At 43.5% G+C, this 18,925-nt stretch overlaps 1 protein-coding gene across 3 annotated transcripts in view; it reads left to right on the plus strand.

The window, feature by feature from the left end:
* SLC10A7 (solute carrier family 10 member 7) overlaps positions 1-18,925 on the plus strand; it is a 290,033-nt gene that overhangs the window by 250,249 nt on the left and 20,859 nt on the right. For all 3 annotated transcript variants that reach the window (XR_011378229.2, XR_011378233.2, XM_002716919.6), the window contains 2 exons: positions 113-164; positions 9,239-9,312. Coding sequence is in view for 1 of the 3 variants with exons in the window: in XM_002716919.6 (XP_002716965.1) it covers positions 113-164; positions 9,239-9,312 (126 nt within the window). In the remaining 2 variants the exon portion in view is untranslated. The remainder of the gene's footprint in view (positions 1-112; positions 165-9,238; positions 9,313-18,925) is intronic.

Below are 18,925 nucleotides of genomic sequence, written 5' to 3' on the forward strand. Positions count from 1 at the left end.
TTCTATTTGAGTTCTCATAAGGTTTAGATAAAACTAAGCATACCAGTGAATACATCAAATATATTGCTTTTATACTGCTAATCTGGATTCAATCTCTTCTTCTTTTCATCAGTATTTTCTATTCAGCTGAGTTTTATGCTTCTAACCTTCATCTTTTCAACCAGGTAAGTGGTTTGGTATCTCTTACTGTCATTAATTTCCTATATAAGGAACCATACTCTTTACTGGGCTACTGTGCCACTAAACTGTTCAGGATTTTCTCCTGTCTCTCTCACCACTGGTCTCACTCCTGACACCTTCAAATCATAGACATTTCCAAAAGACCTGTCCTTGGCCTGCATCTCACCTACCCACATCTGTGCTTAGGGAACCCCCTCCATTCTACTGGCTTGAGCTGCCCACTTCATCCTGATGATTTTCAAGTCTAGACCTTCCATTCCAATGTTTTATGTGAGTCCGGCACTATTTTTCGCTTATTATATAGATATCTTTACTTGATTGTCTTAATAATACCTTGCGTTCAAGATATCCAAAGTGATTGATCTTTTCCCCAAACACCTCCTCTTCCTCTCCTATATCTTTACTTTTGTTTAATGGAACCACCATCCTCAGAGTTACTCAGACTGGAATCCTTTCCATCATCAATATGTCTAAACATCTGGATCCTATGTCTACAATATTTTTTCTGCTTCCAAAGTCACTTCCCTATTATAGACTCTTGTTGCCTCTTTTCTTCCTAGACTGTAACAGTGAATATTTTACTGTTAACTCCATTTCTCGGCCAACATCTTTTATGTGTTTCAAATTGGTTCCAAAACCTCACATTTCTGACAGTCACTCTCTTACTTAGAAATCTTGAATGGTTAGCCAGAGTATACAGAATAAAGTTCATCTGGAGGGGCTAATTTCAAATCTGTTCCGATCGCATGAGTCGCTGCTGGCACTCATGCTGGCTAAACCTTAGGGTAAAGTTGAATCTTTGCTGTTTCCTAGAACAGCCTCCTGCCTTCCTATTCAAGGCTCTTCTTTAGGCTGTTCCCGTGCCCAAATTGCTCTCCATGTCCTCCATTTTCCTTATTCTTTTTTTTAAAGTCCATTTATTTATTTTTATTTATTTAAAAGGCCAAATGACAGTGAGAGAGAGAAAGGGGGAAGAGAGAAAGAGTTTCTTAAAATCTCACCTCAACTGTAGCTTTTTCCACCAGTATTATACACACCAGTATTATACATTCAACAGGTAATACTTAAGTGACCATAGTGGGTGCCTCAAATAAGAGATGATTCCAATGCTACATGAGTTTATTGATGTGTGCACTTACACCTGGTGTTCTCTGGGGCCACAGTAAGCAAACTATGGTCAATTCAAAGAAGAAGAAAGCACTTCCAAAGAGGACAGTAGAGGCCGGCGCCATGGCTCAATAGGCTAATCCTCCGCCTGTGGCACACCGGGTTCTAGTCCTGGTCGAGGCACCGGATTCTGTCCCGGTTGCCCCTCTTCCAGGCCAGCTCTCTGCTGTGGCCTGGGAGTGCAGTGGAGGATGGCCCAGGTGCTTGGGCCCTGCACCCGCATGGGAGACCAGAAGAAGCACCTGGCTCCTGCCATTGGATCAGCGTGGTGCGCCAGCCGCAGCACACCGGCCGCGGCGGCCATTGGAGGGTGAACCAACGGCAAAGGAAGACCTTTCTCTCTGTCTCTCTCTCTCTCACTGTCCACTCTGCCTGTCAAAAAAAAAAAAAAAAAAGATGGGGTTTGACATGAGTCCTAAAGTATGGCTCATTAACAGGGATCCGTGAGGGCGTTCTTTGTAAGAGAAGCAATAATGTACAATATGGACACATTAACACAAAAACAAGAGTTGGTGGGACAACAGGAGTAAAGGAAGATTACAAATACTGATAGCACCTGGTAGGGGAGGTATACGCTGGATTGCAAGGACCAAGTGATGGCACGGAGTTCCCACAAAAAAAAAGGGCTTAGGTGGCTGATTAAGTCCAGAGTGGTGTCAGAGCAGTAGGTGTTTTTAGGCCTCCCATTAGGCACTTGGCTGCTACAGCACTGGGATGATTGTAACCAGTCGATAAAAACTTATAGATTGATGTAATTGGAAGCGTTTTCCCAAGCTTGAGGCTGTGATTTCTGAAGAGTGAAGCCTGGAGCCATTAAGTCACTGAGAAAATTTTACTTAATTGGTAAGTCTGAGAGTACAAGCCATTTTGAAGTTCTTTTTGTAAATAGCTTGTTATGTCACCTTAGAAAGGGCATTTGCCTTTCAGTGGCTGTTTGCTTGCTCATACTCCCGGCAGAAATGATTATCAGACTCACCCATCGCATCAGGCTCAGCAGGTGCCGAAGTCCTGTCAGAGACTGAAAACACACAGCACAGAGCAGCCACCCCAGGGATTGCTGAAGGAGGTGCGCGTGCCAAGGGGACAGGGATGTCCCAACCAGGAGAACCGAAGTTAAGAATTTTCAGCATGGAGTAGATGGGACTTTGCAAGGACCTGTGGTGTTGAGATCCTTCTTTTCTGCCTTTACTGAGGTGCTGTCATGTTTTTAACGTCCTCGAGCCACTGTCAGATATGCCCATTCTGTGATAAACACAGGCATAGCAAATAGCTATAATCACACTCCAAGGTAATGGTTGTATAGCTACAACATATTGCATTAAAATTGGGGGATCTTTTTGCAAATGGAGGAAATGTAAAAGGTGTTTTTCACTCTGTTTTCATGCTGAAAGACCCCATGGCTCTTGAGGATTTTATTGGAGGAGTGAAAGCTACCAGCATTTACTGAGCGCCTCCCTCACTGTGCTGAGCACTGAGCTAAGGACTGTGCATCTGGCGTGTCATGTACATCCAACGGGAGAGACTGTGATAATATGCATTTTTACTGCTATTTGCTGATGAGGACCCATGCTTAGGAAAGTTGAGTTTAGTAATTTGCCTGAAATCAAATTTTAGTAAATAACTTACTGAAAATCAGATGGCAGGTAGACACCTAAAATTGAAACCCATTTCCATGTGACATTTCCAGAAGTGTTAGCCCATGCTTTTCCCATGGTACTAACCTACTTCAACTGCATTTAAATTCCTAGTACTTGTTTTGGTCAGGGAACTTATAAGGAGCACACACATACACACACAAAGTGGTCAGATACACAAAGAGTTTGAACGAAGACCTGCTGTTCTATATGCTGTTGAGTTCCATTTTCTTTTCCTATGTTTTATTCCTTTCTACTTCCTTTCTACTTAAAATTAGCAACATCTCCCTCTCTGTGTATGTGTGTGTGTGTGTGTGTGTGTGTGTGTATGTTTCAGTTTTTCATTGCCAATTCAGTGAATCTAAAACTAACTTGAGCATCAAAAGACAAAAATCTGGGGCTGATGTTTGGCCTCGTGGGTAAGATACCATGTCTCACATGAAAGCACTCCACTCATGACTCCAGCTTCTTGCTCATGCAGACCCTGGGAGGCAATGGTGATGGCTCAGGTAGCTGGGTCTCTGCCCTCCAGTGGGAGACCTGAATTGAGCTTTTGACTCCTGGCCTTAGCTCTGGCCCAGCCCAGACATTTGAGGAATGAAGCAGGGGATAGGAATGATATCTCTCTCTCTCTCTCTCTCTCTCTCTCTCTCTCTATGTCTCTGTCTCTGTCTCTGTCTCTATCTCTAAAATAAAAATTCTTTTTTTTAAAAAAAAGGCAAAAATACTAGCATGGGTATTGGTCTGTCTTTTGTGGGTGTGTGCTACTGCACCTGAATGGTGGAAATTTAGCTTGAAACCAAGAGCAACCTAGCCTTGAAAATTCAACTTTCTTACAACAACCTGCTTATCTGATTAGCAGGTCTTAGATTTACTGACTTGCTTTTACTGACCATGTTACCATGCTAGTGAGTGTTTAAAATGAATCTGAGAGTTATTATTCTGCATACTTGTTTCTCTGTATACAGAATAGAGTCAGTTAAAAATTCTGACCCTGGGGTCAAACAGACTTGGATTTCAGAAAAGTTTGTAATTTTTTTTTCAGTTTCCTTATACATAAAATTGAGATAGTAATGGTACTTACAGAATAGTTTGAACTAAGTGTTAGAATTATATAGTTAGGCTTAGTAATTAGAATTCAATCATATGCACATAAAGCCCTCAGCAAAATGCCTAACATAGAGAAATGCTCAAAAAATATTAGCTATGATAGAATAGCTAGCATAGCAAAATAGTTTCTTTTATATTAAAAATGAGTGATAGAAGAGAGGGCATTACTTTCCTAGCTTGGCAATACACTCTTTTCACTTTTCTGTGTCACGATTACTGCACAATGGAAGTTCATTCATCAGTGCACAAGCCAACTGTCCATAGCAACCTAAACTTTCTGCAGCTTTGGAAAACCATCAAAGCTCACCAAAACTGTTAGAAAAGCTTAGGAAAAAATAGCAATACTTAGGAACCTTTTAAAAATATGTCAAAGACAGTTTGGTACCTAATGAAAGTAACACTAGGTTGATAAAAGAAACCATTAAGAAAGAGAAAGGAAGAAAACAAATATTGAAATAGTTGTGATGTTTTGGTCCTTATCCATGCATTTTTCAGCAGATGTCTCCATGGGCCTCTCCCCATGGTCCTCGGAGAATGAACGAGGGGAGGGGCGGGAGGGAAGACAGGCGCTGTTATTAATGGTGAGTCCCCTGGTCGTTTCGGCGATGAAAGTACTGAGCCCTGGGTAACTGGTAGAGTTCCATATAACTAATGACAGACGCGGTCTTCTCAGAAAATGAGCAAAGACAAAGCCACGGTACAGAGGTTAACAAATGAAAACATGTCGCACGGAAGCGTCCCCCCTCGCAACACAGCGGGCTCAGGCAGAGCAGCCTCAGAGGACTGCTCCTGCTCCACAGTCTGCGATTCCAGCAGTAAAACCTGACATGTTTTCCTTTGTGGGCACTGCAAAGGAAGGCAAAGTAAATATTATGTGGAAAACACGGATTGAAAGCTTTGTAGAAGCGACTAAAAAGGACCAGTTGGGACGAAAAAGGAAATCAACATCTCAAGGGAAGCCAAAGTGATCAAAAGAATTATAAAAAGGGATAAAAAGAAAATCGATATTAAAAAGAGATAAGGTTGAGTTAGAAAATAAATAGTAATGGGATTGCTTTCAAGAATGTGTCCAGACACAATAGAAATGTTAATCACTGAAAATAATTGTAGTTGTTACTGCGTCAGTATCATGGCCAGGACTCTGTGTGTACCACCATGGCCTCGTGCTAGGAAATTACCCAGGACAGAGTACGGCTGAGGACAGGTGCCCTGCCGAGACAGCTGTGCCCTCCCATTCAACTTTGTAGGGCATTTGGGTTTTATTCTTCCAATTTTGTTTCTCAGAGGACAAACTGATCCCCACAATGCGGGACAGCCTACTACCCAGTTGCGAGACTTTAGGGAAGCTGTTAACTTCTTTTTCGTGCTTTGCCTTTTGGGAAAAGCAGGGCAGTCTTACTCCTAAGACGGAAGAAATACTGGATGCAAAGTGCTCTCACTGTGTCCTGCACCAGCATTGTGAGTCGGGGTAAGGGCAGCTGCCCTAGGAACTTTCCCCGAGGAGATCCGTGATACGGGGTCCTGGTAGGACTTAGCTAGAACACCGGTATCCTTACTGAAGAGAAACGCTGTTTCTAACCTTAACCATGGCAAGTGGATGCCTCAAGAGCCTCATCCTCCCTTCCCATTGATGGACTTTGTAGCAGTAGGATTAGGGAGCACGATCCAACTTAGAGGAACAAGCATCGTGCCGGCCCAGCTTCCGCCTCCTTACCTGAAACAGGACAAGTTAGCGTAGCTTGCACAGACTCCTCCTTGCCCTCATTGTACACACTGCTATGAGTGACAGACAGTCAATGGCAGATAACATCAGAGCTTCTTAACCAGAGACTTCCCAAAAGCAAACGCCTCACCAGGCTCCCTGGGAAGGAAGCTACCTGCACAAGCCCGCGTGCGGCAGTGACTGGCTGGCAGCAGGGGCAGCCACAGACAGCAGCGGTCTTCGTAGTGTTGCTAACACTGCAGGCGTTGCTGGAGGACACCCCCAGACTGTGCTAAGTGCACTGCAGTCACGGGGGCATGCTCTCCCGCACCGGAGTTTCTCATTGGTTCTGAGTTGGCTTCACAACATCACCTCCCCATTTGCCTGCTCCAAGCTGTCCTAATTTCTTCGGTTCCCAGGTCTGCGTTCCCCAAAACACTCTGAGGATGAGGGAGTTGCCTCAGAGTTTACAAAAAAACTAAGATATCTGTCCCTGCCTTCCTTTTCTCCACCTGGTGTCCCACAGATGGACAGAAACCCCTGTGCAGCTGACCCTTTGGTCGTGTCCTCTCCGGCTTCCTGGGAACCAGGGTGCGACAGCTGGGAACCGGGATCCATCGGTGGTTTCTATCCACTACATCTTTTTTTTTTTAAGATTTATTTTTTTATTTGAAAGAGTTACACAGAGAGAGGAGAGGCAGAGAGAGAGAGAGAGAGAGAGATCTTCCATCCTCTGGTTCACTCCCCAGATGGCGCAATGGCCAGAGCTGTGCCGATCCAAAGCCAGGAGCCAGGAGCTTCCTCCAGGTCTCCCATGTGGGTGCAGGGGCCCAAGGACTTGGGCCATCTTCTACTACTTCTACTGCTATCCCAGGCCACAGCAGAGAGCTGGACTGGAAGTGGAGCAGCTGGGTCTCAAACCAGCGCCCATATGGGATGCCCGTGCTTCAGGCCAGGGCGTTAACCCACTGTGCCACAGCGCCAGCCCCATCCACTGCATCTTTGCTTGCTCTCTATAATCACGTCCAAATCTCCCATGACCCTTTTTCTTCCCTGAACATGCTGCCCTTTCTCACTACTCCAAACCCAGTAAATTTAACGTCAGCTCCTCGACTGCCCCCCTCAGGCCACCCTGGACCAGCCTGTTCCTCCTCCGTTCTCTGGCACTTTTAGTGCCTTCCAATATGCTCTAAGTTTCCAGTTTCTCTTGGGTTCCTCCTCCTCTCTCAAAGCAAATAAATAAATAAATAAACAAACAAACAAACAAACTAGCAGCCATGCAAACATGAAGCCCTCACAGTGAGCCAGACTCTTCACAGACGTAGGCTTGTGTCCTCACAGTGACCCCAGGAGTCGGGCTGTGTCATCCTCATTTTCTGTCTAAGCGAAAGGATGGTCTGGATTTAAGATCCGGTGAGAGGCACCGAAGCCTGGGCTCTCAGGCTGTTGGGACATTGCATAAAAGTTAACAGGTGACAGGCTCCTTCCGTTCTGCCTCTGCCGCCACCTGCTGCCCTCACTGATTCTTTGGGGGCCCTTACAGCTCCCCACTTCCTTCCTAACCTCACCATCTGGAGTCTTACACTGAAGACCCTACAAGCACATCTGATCATGTCATACTGGCCCGAGTCCTTCAGCCACTTCCTCTACCCGGTCTTGGCAAGTCCACCCTGATGGTCCCTGCTCACAAGCCAGCCTGAAGCACTTGCTCTCTGCCCCCTGCCCCCGTGCACCCACCCTGCAGCTCTTCCATCCCTTACCCTAAGATACGGAGCCACTTGAGTGGCGACCTGTTCTCGAAGGGCCCACTGCACTGTTAACGTCTTCTAGGACGGTTCTCCAGCGAACGTCCTCCTATCGCTCTCCCCTGGCAGGCCAGGCCTGGTTCTTCTCTCGCCCCTCGCTTATTCCCCTGTGCTGGTCTCCCTCAGCCTCTGAGTTCACAGACCCTCCCGGAGCCCTTCCCCATTAGGCCATCCCCTTAGAAAATAAAATGATGGCGAAATATGTCAGCCATGGAGTGCAGTGTTTAAGAATCTGTAGTGGCGTCACAATATAAAAGTGAGCCTAGAATGTGGAAACGCAGGGCCATCTTTTTATACCCAAGTAGGACAGATCCGTGGAGAACCTTCAGCCGGGTGAGACACCAGGGATGCCTCGTGGGGCGTTCTTCCTAAATAGCAGCCAGAAGCCAGGCTGCTTAGGAAGCAGGAACACACATCCCTTTCAGAGCACAAGAGACCACAGGGCCTCTGGAGTATTCTCTTGGTGCACAAGGGGAGGGGGAGGGGGGGGGGGCCGGGGAGCAGGAGTGGGCTCCTGTCCTCTCCAGTGATCAAGTAACAAAGGAAACAGGATGTGGGGTTTATTTAGGGAAGATTTCTCTCCCAGCAAAGGTTATGCAGGGGGATGCGGTTACTAAGGGAGCTGTAGTGATCCTGAACAATGGGTAGATTGTTGTACTGGCAACTGTATACACACACTCAGTTTGTGGAGCACTTTTCCCTTTGCTCACTCTCCTGCCAGAGTTCAGGGCAGGGAATGAATAGAGTCACTATATGGCCAAGCCCTGGTCCTACAGGAAGGAATCGTTTCTAAAATATACGGGCACAGTCATAATAATTACATTCCTAACCATTTGAGCCCTTTGTAACCCAGCTTGGGAAATCCTCTTGTGACACTCTGCCCCTAGCACTGATCGCCACCATAATTTGCGATCAGTTTTCATTAGGCAGGATTTTTTTTTTTTTTGTATGCTTTACATATCGTGTAACAAAGCAGAACATAGTTAAGAGCAGAGGCACAGAAGCCAGCCTCAGTTTGAATCCTGGCTCTCACGCTCAGCAGCAATGAGCCCTGAGTAAGTGCCTCAGCGTTCTCATATGCAAACAGGGATGTTGCATCAGCTACCTTTTGAGGTTATTACCTTTATCTGTAAAGGCCTTGCAGACGCAACTGACACATAGTAACTGCTTAAAAAAATGATTATTTTGTTTACTTAAAAAACGACAATAAACCTTTGTTCATATCATGTCCTCAAAAGTGTGTGTTTGTTTCCAAGAGCCTGTTCTGCTCCTTGAGAAAGCGTTTCTGGAGGTGCATTTATTCTTCCAAGCCTTGGGTAATACCGAGTGATACCCAGCAGACTTAGCCAGCAGAGCTCTTGGCTGCACTCACTTGTAAAGGTCTGTACCATGGCCTGATTGCATAGGTGCTCTCAAGAGCGCACGCACATTTTTTTTTTTTTAACTGTGCTCCTTTTCATGACTCAGAAGTGATTTTCTAGCAAGAATTCAGACACTTCTCTACTTTTGGGTGTAACATTAAGTCTGTCCCTAGGACTGGTCAAGGGCAGGTTAACATGAAGGTAGGTGCGGCACTTGATTTGGGTATGTTCAAAAGGCTTTTCATTAAAGTGTTTGTAAAAAATTATTTTTGTCCCTAGGAATAATTCGGGCTTCACGCCAGCAGATACAGTGGCTATCATTTTCTGTTCTACACACAAATCCCTCACACTGGGTAAGTGATTCACAGAGATGAAGACTGTATGTTGCCCTCCTCTAGTTATAGATTATGATTTTGAAATTTAATTTCAAATTAAATGGAATCACCTGTTAGAGAAAGAGCAATAGCAGCGTGAGGGTGGGTCTCGCATTGAAACACTGTTATTTGATCAAACCAGCCATCAGGGCCTCAGTTTAATGGTGTGGGCTTAGCATAATTTGCAGTCATGTTTTCCCTTCTCATAAAATATTGCCAATGTAAAATGTTAACCTTAGCACTGGGGTAAGGCCATAGATTGGAGGGGACTGCTTCTAAAGAAAAAAAAAAGAGCTAGAAAAAAATGACTTTGCAAAGATGTAGAATTACCTCTGGAGAGATGTTAACTTGCTTTTCTCAAAGCAAGATAGGGATAAGATTATTACTCTATTTGATATTGACATTAACCTAAAGTTCATTTTAAAGTGTTATTGCTACAAGGAAACACAATATAATTGTCATTAGCTCAGTAAGATTAGCACAGAAAGTGAAATAAAAGTTTATTTAATGGATAAAAATAGACTAAGAAGAAAAGTGCTATTTTCTACTTGATTTTATCTAATTATGTGGCTTTATCCCAACAACCAGTTAGATATCCAGAATCTATGTTGTTAGTCATTAAAAGCTATTAAGTAATCAGAAACCTTATTGAACTCTACATCATTCGCAAACTCCTTGGTGTGAAGGCATCTCAAGGTAAAAAACTTACGTTAAAAATAAGTCTTCATTTTGACACGTGACTCACTTAAGAGAACAAGCAATTAGGATATTTTTCTAAGTGTGTTCACTTTAAAGAAATTACATCAGTAAACTAGAAAGTGAAGAAGTTTCATATTGTTCTTACTAATCTCAAATATGTTTGTCGGGTTGAGTGTTTTGTCAGCCTCACCAAGTTTGGAAAATGATTTAGAGATAGAGAAGCAGTTGTTATCTAGGACTTTAGCTTCTTGGGATAAATTATGTATATACTATTTATGCATTGCAGTCTGTTTGATTTTCTTCCTAATCATCATGAAATTAAAGTTGAAAGAGCTTTTGGGAACCATATTCCAACCATGGTTCTGTGAACCTGGACAAATCAGTTAATCTTCCTAGACCTTAGATTTTCATGCATAACATGGGCAGCATAATACTTTTTATGGTTATTGGTTATTTTTACTGTAAAAAATGATTATTTTTACTGTAAAGGTTAAGAATAAAATCTGTTAGGTATTTGGCATTGTATTTGGTAGATAACAGGTAGTCAATCCATGACCAAAAGAGTATAATGATTGTTCTGTACATAGCTTGCTGTGAACTCAATGAAATGGCCACCACGGGAGCTTGCTGTGCTACCTGGCACACAGTAGGCAATCTATAAGCAATAACTATTATTATTCATTATTGTTAGCAATATTATTTAAAACTATGTTACCATTTCCAAGGTCCTAGTGCCCTGACCCCTGTCTTGTAGACTTTCACTTAACAAATGTGGGTGACCTCAAGAAACAAACAAAAAATCATCTTGCACCTCTTTCCCTTGTATCTTACTGTGATGTGGTGTCCAGTGTTCCAGGTCTTCTGGAACCTTTGAGCCTTTTATAAGGTTAGAGAGTGAGAGGCAGGTGCTGCCAGCCACCTAGATGTACAGAGAGCGGGACCAAGTGAGCCCACGTCCCTGCACTTCTCACTGAACCATGCCACACCAAATACGTTTCTGCATGTCTGCCACGGACTTTGCAAATGGGCCCACTCCTAGGGATTTGCTTTTGACAGGAAAACCAAAATGGATGTGTTTTGTTTCCTCTTGATATTCTGTGCTATATAGAGCTGGCTGCGTAGAACAAAGTATAAGAAGCATCTCCATGATGTACTCTGCGGTGCGACCAGCATTTTGTTGTTTACTATAAGCAAAATCCTACCCAGTCACTCTTATTTTTCTTTCCTTTGTGTGTGTGTTTGATGTGTGTGTGTCTTCATTTCTCTTAATCCCACAGCCATGCCCTTCCATTCTTATATTATACTTTCTGAAAGCTAATTTCCAGGCAAGCAGATGACCTGAACAGCAATCAGAAGTAGTTATTTTTGCTGCAAAGGGTTGGGTTGAGTTGTATTTTTTGTTTGCATTTGCAGTGTTCTCACATGAAGTAGAAACTCCAGTAAGATACTAGTGTGGTACCTAGTAACCATAGAGTATAAATCCTTCGTTAATTCTGTAACAAGGTAGACTTAAGCTCTCTTGGACTTGTCAGACTTAAATACTGGAGCTGACCTCAGTTTCCTTAGCTCTAAGATTAGAGAATTTTACTTTGAATATTCTACTTCACTATTACTCAAATATTCTGCCACACCTTGGTCATGCCTGGCTTCCCTCCTACAGCCTCCTGGGTAATCTTTATAAAAATAGCCTCTGAGCTGCTTCCTTTATCTCAGAGAGACCACCCTTATTTCTGCAGATAGTTATTTCTGCATGTAGCAGGTGATACTTGCGTGCCATTGCCAGAAGGGATTTGGTAAGCCCTGTAAATGTGCCGTGACCGTCTTTTTGAGATCCGGTGCATGTTTCCCTCTATTAGTGATCTGACATGCCTGGTCTGGAGGACACACCATGACAGTGACCTGAGCTACATGCTGAACATTGTCCCACTGGAAGTTCTTACCTGCAAGGAAAGGAAAGAACATCACACCGAGTGTGAGGAATTTATGTTTCAGAAAGTAGGGGGACATTTCAGGAGTGATCTCTTAGAGTGATGTTTTCTCTCACCTCTCAGACAAAGATGAAATACAGCAGATTGTGATGTGCCCGCTTGGTACTTTAGAGGTCTATTTTTCCCTTTTGCAATCACTGTCATCATATTTCTTCCAGTGATTTTACACATATCTACATATGCCTTTAACAATTAAGGACCACTCATTATTATGTCCAGTATTTGTATTTAAGAATAAATCTTTGCAGGCCCAGTGATAACCCACACAACCAGTGAACCAAAGGTGAAGACTCCCGCTCGAGAAGCTTTCTGAGTATTCTCCTATATATGCACCTTCAATTTATTTTATTGTTCTCACTTTTGCCCTGTCTCACTCTCTTCCATGTACTTGCATTACACACATACTGAATTTGATTCATTGCTTTTATTAGCGCATTTGCCATTGATTGATTAGTTCTTCGTATTAGTACTTTTTCTATTGATTGATTGCAGATGAAGTGACTATTTGACCTTTAATTATGAGGCTTCCTATTGAAAATGACATTGAGCTATGGCTTCACATAATCCATCTGGAAAGCCTGACATGATGCCATTCCCTGGAGTTCGTTCAGGAAGAAAGAGGAGGCCCGAGCAAGTGCAGTGCTATCCCCGTGCTTCGTCTAAAACAATACTACAGGGCTTGTTTGCTGCTCTCCCCTAGTTTCAGCTCAGGGTTGCAGGTAGTTTTATATTCACCAAGATGGCATCATGGGCTGTGGGGTGCCAGAAAACCAGGAGCTCTCTCAAATTATTCCCCAGTTTGATGGTGATATGTGTGGAATCATGAGAAAATAGTTTACATAGCAGATATTGAAAAGCAGTGTGTTCTCTAGTTAGGAGTGGCTCAGTACACAGTCAATGGAACCCACCAAGAAAGAAATTCCATCCCAGATATCCTGCGGAAACTGTATTTTACTTGTATTTTATGGTTCTCTTTCTCTTGAGTATTCAAATCTCTTTGCTTCTCTATAGTTCTAATGTACGTAGAAAACTTTCCCACTATACCTAGAAAGAGACTGTTTCAGGATGTTCAAAGAAAGTAAGTTAAATGTATGTTTGTATTACTATTTAATGTTTTTAAGTAGCAAAAGGAAAGCATGTAATTTCAGAACATACCAACTATCTGCTGGTAGTCAACAATGAGACTCCCAATTCTTTTCTTACTTGCAAAAGCGGTTCTGAAATCAATGGATGCTGTCTACATTCTCAGCACTTACTAAAGGTCCACTGTGTGTCTTGCATTGGCAGACACTTGTGTACAAGACAGATTCAGGCGACAGTGCCTTGTGTTGTGTATGTTTCATTGTGGGCCCACGCTCACACAGTTACAAGACTGAAATGTGAAAGGAAACTACATATTTAGCTCAAAGAATGTAGTTTTTTGTTAAAGGGGAGGAAGGAAGCAGGGGTTCCATTGAGTGGCTGAAATACCCACATCCTGCCTCAGAGTGCCTGAGTTCGAGTTCCAGCTGTGGCTCCTGCCTCCAGCTTCCTGCTAATCCAGACCCGGGGAGGCAGCCACTCATGCGAGAGACCTGGATTGAGCTCCTGGCCCAACTCCAGCTGTTGCAGACGTCTGGGAAGTTAACCAGCTGATAGAGGCTCTAGTGCATTCTCTCTCTCTCATTCTTTTTCATCATCTTCTTTTCCTTCTCCTTCCCTTCCCCTCCCCCTCTCCCTTCTCCTTTCTCTCTCTCCTGTCTCTCACCCTCTCTTAACCCTCTCCCTGGCCTCTCAAATAAACAAAAAGATTTAAGAAAAAAAAGAACATAGTTTTTTCGTAGATATAGATTTCTGGGAAGACCACATACTGATTCTAATCTGAATTCAAGTTCAAGTTCTTTCACCAAAAACTGGAACAAAGCACTTGATAGGCCTCATTTCCTAGTCTGTACAATGAGATGAGCAAAGCAGTACTTGAGATTCCTTCCAGTTTTAAGTTTCTAAGAGTCTACAGTGGATATTTCCACTCCATAAGATAATAACAATTTCACTTTTAGGTGGGTATTCAAAAAACTTGTGAAAAAACGGAATTGAAAGATACACTTATATGTACAGCATGTTTTTAAATCCATGAGTTGTTGTTTTAATCATACATATTTTCCCTGAACTCTTTGGAGACCCTCATGCATGTGTGAAGGAAAGGACACTCCCAAGAATGTCTTCAGAGAAACAAACTTAAAAGGATTTTGTTTTCCATTTTAATTGGAAACTTTTCAAGAATGCTAAAGGATGACTTACAATTGGACCTATAAAGATCATTTCATAACATTGGGATCATTTTCTTCAGAGGAAATGCAAGTTTGCATTTCTAGTATTCCCCTGAAGTTTATCATGTGATTCATTTTGGCATATATATTTTTTAAAAAACATTATTTTAAGAAAACTACCCTCCAATTGAGCGGTACTTTTTTTTTGAAAGGTAGGGAGACAGCTCCCATCCACTGATTCATTTCCCAGATGCCCACAACATCCTGATTGGACCAAAGCCGGGAGCCTGGAAATCGATCCAGATCTCCCATGTGGGGAGCAGGAATCCAACTAGCTGAGCCATCACCGCTGCCTCCCAGGGTTTGCGTCAGCAGGGAACTGGAATCAGAAGCCAGAGCAGAGAATTGACCCCAGGTCCTTCAGTGTACTATGCAGGTGTCTTAACTGGGATATTAACCACTAGACCAAATGCCCGCCCCTACACAGCCCTTTTTTTAAAGCTCTTAACCCTGAACATGTTAAGCACTTAATGTTTTAAGCATGTTACCTGAACAACTTTGAATTATTAGATCAGTATTGATTATCTTACTTTGCATATGAAAAATGAAATCATAGAAATTTTTATTCATCCCAGATTATATAGCCAGCAGAGACTAGATTCCCAGGCCTCCTTAATGTCTAGAACTGTCTTGGATTATAGTATAGGAAAGCTCTTTAAAGTCTACAAAATGGTGGGGCTAGCGCTGTGGTGTAGTGGCATAGTGAGTAAGGCTGCTGCTCCACTTCCAATCCAGCTCCCTGGTAATGTGCCTGGGAAAGTAGCAGATGATGGCCCATGTGCTTGGGCCTTTGCTCCCATGTGGGAGATCTGGAAGAAGCTCCTGACTCCTGGCTTCAGCCTGGCTTTGTCCTGGCCTTTGCAGCCATTTGGGGAGTGAACCAGCAGATGGAAGTGCTCTCTCTCTCTCTCTCTCTCTCTCTGAGTCTCTCTGTGTCTCTTTTCCTCTCTCTGTGTAGCTCTGGCTTTCAAATAAGTAAACAAATCTTAAAAGATTTTATAAGAAAAAAAGACTATAAAGAGAAAATAACTTCTGGATATCTTGCTCATTATAAGTTAGTTTTAAAATATTCACACCTATAATTGTTTCCATCAACATCTATTTCCATGTGTCCCAGAAGTTATAGTCTACTTAAAGTGGGTGGTGCCAGCCTCATTTTCAGTGTGGTGGCTTCTGACATTTACAGATCTTTAAAGATACCACTGAAATTATAGACAGTAGATTTTACTAAAACAAAACTTTACACGAGGGAGGGGTGGGTGCTTCCCCTAGCAGTTAAGACATGAGCTAGGATGCCTGCATTCCATATCAGAGTGGTTGGGTTCAGCACCCACTTCTGACTCCTGACTCCAGCTTCCTGCTAATGTGAATCCTGGGATGCAATAGTGGTGACTCCAGTCATTGGGTCCCTGTCCCCTACCTGGAAAACCTAGAGGTCCTGGCTCCCGGCTTCAGTCCAGCCAGCCATTGTGGGCAGGTGGGGAGTGAACCAGCAGGTGGGATCTCTCCTCTCCCTCTTTCCTCTCTCCTGGAGGGAAGGAGAAAAGAAGGAAGGAAAAGAGAGAAAGAGACTATCGTTTTGTTCTACTTTTCCTAAAGAAAGGGAGAAATGTAAATTCTCTAAGTGATAAGCATTTGTTCCCCAGAGGAAGCCAGCAGGGCTCCAAGCAGCAAAGATGAAGTTAAGGATAAGGTAGCTTCTGTGAGGAGCCTGCAGTCCGACCCTATGTGGCACTCATCCTAACAAGGAGCCAGAAGTCTTCCTGGAAGAACGACACTGATACCCTCACACTTCTCTTCCTCCTCTCCGTTTTCTATACCAGGGATTAGCAAGCAGTCTTAACCACAACCTACATTCACAAATACATTGTGCTGTGTGACCCATCATTTATGTTGCACCTCACTAACGGATCATAACCCAACGTCTGAAGATGAGGCCCTTTGTACCTTGTTTAGTGAGGTTTTGTCCCCTGCCTCAAAGAGTTGCCATGGAAGGCTTTGACTTCTGCTGTCTCTTTTTCTCTAAACTTCAACCCAAGTTTCTGATACCAAGTAGTAAAAAGAGCAAGTCTTGATTTAAGTAATGTAAGATTACTTTCATTTAGATTATTATTTAATTCATGTTATAGAACTGTTTCTCTACCTTTTGTTGATTTATTCAACACATTTTCGATAGTAATAACAACAGCTAACATTATTTAGGTACTTAATAGGCCTACATGTGCTAAGTGTTTGTTACATGAAGTAATTTACTTTAAAATGCTTCTGTGGTGACAGTGTAGTACTTACATATGCACTAGTTAATTTAGACTTCAGCACCAGGGACAGCCAGTTTCTCTAATGGAAAATTCTTGCTGGAGTGTTAACTATTTCATCAGAAAGGAAATTCTTTACAGTCATCTACAGCAAATACTTTTCCCTATATCTTGATGAACCAAAGACTTTACTAGTTAGCATAATCAATTCAGAAGTAGATTTTGATTGGTGAAATTACTGTCTTGATACTTTGCACGATGAATGTAATAAATGAACTCTTACTGATATGCAGACTGCCCTAAAAGCACTAGAGGCACTTCCCACTTGCTGAAAGAGTGGGACAAATCCTACAGCGTGCATGTGAAATCCTTGGGGATGTCCTGAAACCTTGATTCCCTACTGTTTCTGAGTCCAACTGCTGTTAGGAGGACCCGTGGTCGCCCGAGGCTAACAGAGAGAGTCCGGGCATCCTGTAGCCAGGTGTGTGCTCTGAAACTCCTCCCACAAGGTGCCGGGAGAGCTCCTGAAGGGGCAGGGAGGGGACAGACAGTTTACAGAGTAGGTTGCATCAACTGTTCTTGTACTTGACTGCTAACACTTGATAAGTTTAAAGACACTCGCCTGGGGGTCAGCTCACTTTCATTAAAACCTGCTGGCAAGGTTGTGGAGGGATGGCTAACCTGCACCTACCTTCAGCTTTCTTGGCTGCTCTACATCCTCTGCAGGGAAGAAGCCAGGACTCAGCCACGACCAGCTTTGTGTAGGTCACTTCCCCTGCACCTGCTCCGTGACTCCCACAGTCACCCCAGATAAGGAAAGTGAGGTTCCAAAGGGATTTGACCTGGCCCCTCTGACCGTTCGCCACTATGCTCAGCTGTGTGGGTTCTGCAGAAAGAGCCCTGTGCTCAGAACCGCCCAGGCCTGTGGCTCTCCAGCTATGAAAAGTTCAGATTAGGTGACCTCTGGAGCCTTCTAGTTCTGCCAGTCAGGAATTCTCTAATTGTGAAAGGCCTAAGTATTTAGCTTTGGAATCTTGAGCTCTTCAGACACTATAAAATCAGCATTCCTCAAAGAACACACTGTAAAATCATAGCAACTTGTTTGCTAAAAATTTAAAAATATTTGTCTTATGCAGCCTTAGCCCAGGACTACTGATTCATACATTTTTAAGTTGAGATCATCAGATATTTGTAACACACTTAAAAAGAGAGTATTACGCGCATCAAGAGGTGAAAGGCATTCCATTACACGCACCCAAGAATCACCTCTCAGCTTCCAGAGGAGCTGGGCTCCGCACCCAGGCTCAGGTTGTCTGGGAAGCACTTGACCCAGCAGCCATCCAGTCAGGTGCTGTGCAGTACTTTTTGACAATGGCAGGAACCAGCCTGGGTAACCCTTCAGTGGATGTTAGCTGTTGTCCTTTTTAACCCTAGCCTGGCCCCAGTGTACCCCCACTTACAGATACGTTTTAGGTCTTCATTAGCCAAAAGGAGGTACTTAGGACAAAAGTGTTCCTAACATATTACTAACAGCTGTATAAAAATAAATAAACAATAAAGATTAAAAAAAAAAAAAAAAACCTCAGTAGGCCTGGCCCCTGGTTTCCAGGAATCACACACCTCCTTGTCCTGTGGTCTCAGTATCTGATCCGGTGGTCCTGCTAGGAAGGCTAAAACCCAGGCCCTAGTTCTTCCCATCTGGAGCTGCGGTTCCCATATTTCTGCATAACTTCAACAGCCCTTTTGCGTTTTCATTGTACCAGCACAGTAAACCTAGCACATGGATGTTGAAGTGCACTTCATGAAGTATCATCTGAACCAAAGAAGAGCCAGCCTGCCCTGCCCTCACTCCAGCACTGCAGCTCACTGTCTATGAGACCAGGTTTCCCTAAGCTGTGGGTAGACTTGAAGCATGATTAAGTAATTTTGCAATGCCTCCCATTTCAAGTTATCCTTATAGTTGTATAAATCCCTTTATGAAAGGGAAGTCTATGTGATTTTTTTTTTCAAAGAATCTCACAAAGCAATGAGCCGTGGAAACATTCACAAAAGCAACACGAGTTAGAATTGCTGCTTTCCAGGGTGGGCCTGAGGCTTAGCAGGTAAGACACTGGTTGGGATACCTACATCACCTACCAGGGAGCCTAGGCTCAAGTCCTGGCTCCACTCCTGATTCCTGCTTCTGCTAATACAGAACCTGGGAAGCAGCAGATGGTAGCTCAAGTAACTGGGTCCCTGTCACCACATGGAGACCTTGACTGGTTTTGGCTTCTGGCTTTCACCATCTGGTGCCAGGTGTTTACAGGCATTTGGGGAGTGAACCAGCGGATGAGAGATTTCT

This window comes from Oryctolagus cuniculus, chromosome 8 (genome assembly GCF_051225735.1).
Source record: "Oryctolagus cuniculus isolate XC-2025 breed Fujian yellow rabbit chromosome 8, ASM5122573v1, whole genome shotgun sequence".
In the NCBI taxonomy this organism is placed as follows: domain Eukaryota; kingdom Metazoa; phylum Chordata; class Mammalia; order Lagomorpha; family Leporidae; genus Oryctolagus; species Oryctolagus cuniculus.